The sequence below is a fragment of the Dermacentor silvarum genome, chromosome 2 (genome assembly GCF_013339745.2).
Source record: "Dermacentor silvarum isolate Dsil-2018 chromosome 2, BIME_Dsil_1.4, whole genome shotgun sequence".
Classification (NCBI taxonomy): Eukaryota; Metazoa; Arthropoda; class Arachnida; order Ixodida; family Ixodidae; genus Dermacentor; species Dermacentor silvarum.
In genome coordinates this window covers 112,107,487-112,114,282 of record NC_051155.1, presented here as the reverse complement: position 1 = coordinate 112,114,282, position 6,796 = coordinate 112,107,487, and the positions used below count along the sequence as shown (strand labels likewise).

Sequence of the window (6,796 nt, the reverse complement as noted above, 5' to 3'; positions counted from 1 at the left end):
ATCCTAAACCAAGCCCCTCACTCACTTGAGAAGCAAATCACTCTCGTCTGGTTCCCAGCGCACGCTGGCGACGTACATCCGCACCTCACCAACCTCAACGAGGTCGCTCACTCCGTAGCACGAGGCCTTGTCAACCGTGCCGGAGACAGCGCAGGTGCACCCGCGGAACGCGATCGCCTCACCAGCTACAACGACCTCACGAAATCATTCTATCTCGAAAGAAGAACCTTCCCCATCCCTCATCACAAGCTAAACAGAGCACAGGCAACCACCCTTCGCCTGTTACAGACAAACACGTACCCCTCACTAACACGTTACCACAGGATCTACCCGGACACCTACCCTAGTAACATTTGCAAGGTCTGTAAGACTGAGGCAGCATCGCTTCCCCACATGCTATGGGAATGTAAAAACCAATATCCGACAAATAATACCGTGACCCTCTCGTCGAGATGGCACGCCGCCCTGCGCAGCTCCCAACTCGACGACCAACTCTGGGCTACCCAGCAAGCCTGCGAGGCGGCGAAGAGGCAAGACCTCGATGTCCCCACGTGGGAGGCCTAGGCCCAGTCCAGCTAAACTGCTGGTTTAAATAAAAGTTTGTTCCTCCTTGGCAAATGATCTGTAAACTCAGGTGACTGAACTCAAACTGTTTTGGAAACTCAAATCAACATAACGATATATTTGACAATTTAAGCATCATTTCCGACACATGTCTGTCTTCAAGAGAGATATTTTTTATATACAGGAATTACACAGAACTCGGCACACTAGCCTGCTACTTTGTAATGGAAAAAATTGATGGGGAACAGAAGTATAATGGAGAATGATGACGAGAAGAAGAGAAGAAGTGCTTTGGTATGTTATTACGTAGCTCCACTACTGAAGCCACTCGTCTAGCTCTGTGTGGCGCAGGTACCTCCAACAACGTTTTAAATGGTAGTGGTTGCACTTCAGTCTGGTCAGCTTCCGCCTCCTGGTGCCGTTTTCATTAAACTACCCACTTTTACAAGGTCGGCCACAGGATCTTATGGGACACCGAATTGGCGAAATAGCTGAATACCTGCGAAGCCTGGGCGCATAGCCTTGATTTCAAAGTGTCGGTGCGCAGTGACCTTTGTGATATTTGCAGTGATCGAATAAATTAGAAGCCCAGCGCCCGAAGGGCGCATAAATTTGCATTGATCGGCGAACTCAATTTAGGAAAACTTTCTTCGCCAACTTGACGTACCGTCGATGTTCCTCTCTCTACGCTTTTAGAGTAGGCCATAAAGGAACCTACAGACCTCAAAACGCAGTGTTTCAAAATTTTATTTTAGAGCCGTAATTTCTTCGCAGATCGTGGCAAACAAACCAACTAGAAAAGCATTCATTAGGGGCTCGCTACTACTGACATATGTATAATAGCACATAAATATTGCATTGCCCATCTCTGCAATTGCTCTGCACTGTTCGAAAAACGGTGTCACCAAAGCGGTTGTCCCAGTATTGGATTCCCACATCGTCGCAAGAAGGTAATGATACTTTAATAACGTGAAAGGAAAAGTTACGGCTAGCTTCTCACTCGAATGATACTGTTGTAATAAAGTAACGCGTCAGCGCAAGTGCGGCATAATGTTGCAATTTCTGCGTATTTGAATTAGGATTTCGAAACACAGGTCGTCATCGTCGGTGGCCACATCGACTCCTGGGACGTTGGTCAAGGCGCCATGGATGACGGCGGAGGTGCGTTCATATCTTGGCGGGCGCTGGACGTGCTCCGTCAGCTTGGGTTGCGACCACGTCGCACTGTCCGCTCTGTCTTATGGACAGCGGAAGAGATGGAGTTAATAGGTGCTGCGCAGTACTTCAAGGATCATGGGGACGAAAGGAAGGAGCGCGTAAACATCGCCATGGAGTCCGATATGGGCACGTTCAAGCCGATGGGGCTCGCATTTAGCGGACACAGTGAACAGGCAAAATGTGTGATTGCGGAAGTGCTCAGCCTTTTCAGCGACATAAACGCTACCGAACTCAGGATTGGGGCAGATGCACCAGATCTCGAGCAGTGGATCTCGGCAGGTTTTCCGGTCGCGTCACTTACGACGGACAATAGGAAATACTTCTATTTCCACCACACGGATGGGGACACCATGACTGTTCAAGACCCGATTATTCTAGACCTCTGCACCGCTCTGTGGGCCGGCGTTGCATACGTTCTTGCAGATCTGCAAGACAGTCTGCCTCGGAGATAAATAAAGACACGCAGGACTTCTATTGCTTTGTGTCGTATGTATTCATCCAGCTGGATAATTTTGTACACACAAAATCTGCTCCACCATCTCTAGTCTGCTTTTGCAGCCACTGAGAGGCGCGTCTTATGGCACTCAATAAAGTTAGTGATCTCAGTTTTTTTCAAAGTGGCTTTTCTGAACGACAATAATATCTGTTGTATAACTTGAGAGTACTGCTGATGTACCACTTAGACAACAAAAATAAATGAGTTGTGTGGGTACCAGCAGAGTCCTTCCATGTAACGGCTCTGCACATAGAACATGGAAGGACTCTGGTATCAGCGAAACATACTACACGCTGGCGTACCGTTGTGCATACACTGCTTAACCTTTCTAGAATGCTCTTACGACCGGTACGAAAGACTGCATGATCTATCGACAATTTCAATAACGTAATTAAGAAACGGAATATTCCTTAAAGCAGCAACATATCAGGATGTCGAACCGATGCCGAACCAATATTTTGCGATTGTGCCTGAACGCGAACCGAACCTGAACCGAAAAAAATGACCGTTGCCGGTTCGGCACGAAAAGTTTCAAGCCTATAAGTGGATAACTGGTCCTCAATAGTTGCTTCAATTATCATTAAAAGTAATGACAGCTTCGATCGGCGCACCCTACTAGAAGATTGTTACGACACACGACGAGTTATTTGTGAGAATAGGGATAGACGATGTGTATGTGCTGTTCAATACGGCCGCCTCGGCAGAGACGCTTGCACTTCGGAAGTCGACCTTTCAAGATGTGTTCCGTAGCTAAACAGTTATATCACGGGCTTTGAGGAATCAACATTACTGTTTACGCTCTCAATTCGACCGTTAAGTCAAGTTGTTTCTGAAACTAGATAAACACAAAAAGATGAAAATACGACGTTTTCGTGGTGGGATATCAACAAGTACAGCGACATATGAGCTACTGTAATCATAACATGATGTCGCTAATGCATGCCTTCACCTTCTAAGTCACCGGTAACCGCGTCTATAAATGGCACGCGAAATCTGCTTGTGTTACACGACATGGTTCAATGCACCATATGTTAAGTAGTCAGGTAGAGTAGAACGCCCTTCGAGTTGTGGAATATTTTTGTGGAGCACAATGTGTGTGCTCTTGACTTCTTTGTTCGCCCTTGGCCAGTGCTAGACTACGCGCACGTGCAGGTACGCACGTGCAGATAATCAAGGGTGTGATGATCCATTTACCATGAATTACGCCCATGTGCCTCATAGCTTTTTCCTTCATCCCGCAACGCCTGAAGAAATAATCGCAGTCATTTCGAATCTACAAAACACAGGGCCGGGTCTTGATAACTTCAGCCCACCTCTCTTAAAGATGATAGTGTGCTTAATATCCCGAATATTTTGCCACATAGTCAACCTTATCTTTAAGACCGGAATTTTTCCAAGTTATTTGATAAAGGCCAAAATATTCCCTGTTTTCAAGAAGGGAGATAAACGTCTAACATCTAACTACCGCCCTATTGCCATACTTTCGTTCTTTAGTAAAATTGTCCAAAAACTAATCGTAATGCGCTTATCAAGTTATTTGCCAAATTTCATGTCCTGTCATCAAATCAATTTGGCTTTCGGGAGGGATACTCAGCTGATTTAGCATTATTATTTCTAACAGATAAGATTTGGCAGGCAATTGACACTGGCAATTTTGCTGGTGCAGTATTTATTGATCTTTCTGAAGCGTTCGACTCACTTGTTCATAACATACTTTTTGCTGAATTGGATTCTATTGGTATAACTGGTCAGTCATTGCGATTATTACGGAACTATTTGGGCGATAGAGAGTACACTGTATCAATATCCAGTACTTACTCACACCCTGAAACAACTAACATTGGTGTGCCGCAAGGATCTATATTAGGACCTCTCTTGTTTTTAATATATATTAATGACCTCTCACAGTGCCTAAAGTCATCTGAATGTATCCTTTACGCCGACGACACCACTATATTCTCAGACAAAAGCCTTGATTTATTAATGTGCAAGCTTAACCACCACGCAGCAAACATTGTACCTTGGTGCCGACTAAACGGAATACGCATTAATACTGCAAAATCTAGCTTCTTCATTTTTTCAGCTGAGCAAAAGCTTATCTCGGGGTCTCCATCGCTAACCTTTGCTTCCGTTATACTTTATCCTACCGACAGTGTAGTGTTTCTTGGCGTCACATTAAACACCTAACATTTGATGAGCTGTTTCATCCTTAACCACGAAGGCAGCTTATGAAATTAGAATATTAATTAAAGTTCGCAATGTCTTTAATCTGAAGACAGTCATCTGTCTTTACTACGCTTTCATTCATACGTATATTAATTATTGCATATCATCATGGGGAAAGACGTATCCAGCTCACTTATCGCCACTGCAGCATACCCAAAATCAAGCTATTCGCATCATCACACGTAGCAGCTACACATCAGAAGCATCTGAATTGCTCAGTTCTAATGGCATTTTATCAGTACAGAAACAAAATAAATACTCACTTGGAATACTTGTCCATAAATCTGCGAACGGAAAGCTCCCGTTCACGATAATTACGAACAGCCAATATCTTCACTCCACATCTACCCGATTCGCTTCTACCAACAGCTGTCTATGACTAGAACCTAGAACTAATTATGGTAAATTTACTACTAATTTTGCGGCCACACAACTTTGGAACTTATTACCGTGTCATATTAAGATAATCTTTCATTTTTACACATTCAAATCAAGCCTCCGTAAATTTTGCACTCAACGTAATCATTTCATGATTGCCGTTTTAGTAATAACTGCTTTGTGTTATTAAATAGTTTACGATGTTAACTAGTGACTTATTTAATACGGTGTTTTGTATGCTTGCATATAGCTGCTTTGTATTTACATTACTTACTCATTTTTAACGGGAGGTCCCCTGTACATTCTGTTGACTCTGTATGTTTGTATAATCTCCATTCGTAACCTTACTATTAGCCACAATAAAGAACTCTCAACAAAAAAAAAAATATCGACGTATGGTGCAGCCCGAACAGTCTTCGTCCATCGTTCAGAAGCATCACTGTCCTCACCTGCTTTAAAAAAAGCAGAATACTGAGCGAAACGCCTTGTGCTGGTTTCTTTCTATGCTGCAGACAAGAAGTGCTAAGTTGGATTTTCGGGAATTCAGTGTGAATTTGCGCTGTCTTGGGTACTGTAGATGACATGCCAAGTTCGCTCACCACCAGTCCTGTAGTAAGGACCTGAACCAAAAATTAAGTGAGCCTGCTGCTGTCAAAGTAACGAGGGTTGAAGCTACGCAGACTTTACGCTGACGCAGCGATTGTAATTCATAATCATCATCATCAGCCTATATTTATGTACACTGCACGACGAAGGCCTCTCCCTGCGATCTCCAATTACCCCTGGCTAGCGTTAGCCGATTCCAAATTGCGTTTGCAAATTTCCTTATTTCATCACTGTCTTAAATAAGTACATAAATATTCAGGCTTGTCTGCGTAATCTATTCGTAAATTTTTGCCGTCTCTGCATGAAACGTGCTCATGTGCCATGCGGGAAAGTCAATAGTACTATGCAGCATGTCACGATGGGACACGATAAAAGACTGCGCCAAATCAGTTTGCGAACCGGTTCAGTGTTGCGAACCGTTATACATTTTTATTTATCCGAACCGGACATGAACCAGAACGAAATCATAGCGTGTTGAAGCCAAACCCGACTCGACACGCTATTTTTTTTGTTTGACACCCGGCAACATATTAATTATAAGACGTAAAAAAACATATAATATTAGCTCACCAGATTAAAAAAAATATTCGGTTCCCATGCACTGTGGGGATTCATTTGTACCAAGCTTTTACTGGTGTACCGATATCTCGCCGCAGCATAAATAAAAGCTTCACGTGAATAAGCCAATGCGCACGATCCTGTGCGATACGTGCTACATAAATGTGTTTGTCCGAGCGTGAAAGAAGCTTGCGTAATACACGCAAAATGCCTCGAGCGGCCAGCCACGCGGCAATTCTGCGTGTATTCGCGGGCTTCTTTCACGCTCGGAAAAACACATTTATGTAGCAGTTATTGAGCAGCAGAAACCTGTAACGGGAGTTTTTCATGTTGCTCTACAATCTTCTCATTGACACTTTGACAATTAGGACCGTACTTCTCGAGTTAGATAATTATTTAGAATTACCTAATTAAATCTTAGTAACCAAAAAATTGCTGGTGGCTACTCCATTGTACTGCAAACAATACGCACTAGATTTGCTTCGCATAACCCCGTTCCTCTTTTTTAGGGGCGAAGCTCCTTACGCCGTGGGTCAGTCTCTCCTCCGTCGTAGCCACCTCGTCTAGTTCGTGAAGTGATCACTAGATGTCGTTGGTGGCGCTCGCTCCATAGAGATACATGGTAAAGGCTAGTGTGACGGGATATCACTAGATGGCGTTAGCGCAGCATAGTTGACGCATTAAAATACGAGATGGCACTGCGGTAAAAAGCGTAGTTCAGACAACAGATCCAGCAACAACAGAGAGGCC

General features: G+C 43.9%; 1 protein-coding gene across 1 annotated transcript; it reads left to right on the top strand.

Annotated features, from left to right (window-relative positions):
* The first annotated feature begins 1,709 nt into the window (after nt 1-1,709).
* Nucleotides 1,710-2,234, top strand: LOC119440300 (carboxypeptidase Q). The gene has a single exon (XM_037705224.1). It carries the CDS (start codon nt 1,710-1,712, stop codon nt 2,232-2,234), a length of 525 nt encoding a protein of 174 aa, XP_037561152.1.
* The last annotated feature ends 4,562 nt before the right edge of the window (nt 2,235-6,796 follow it).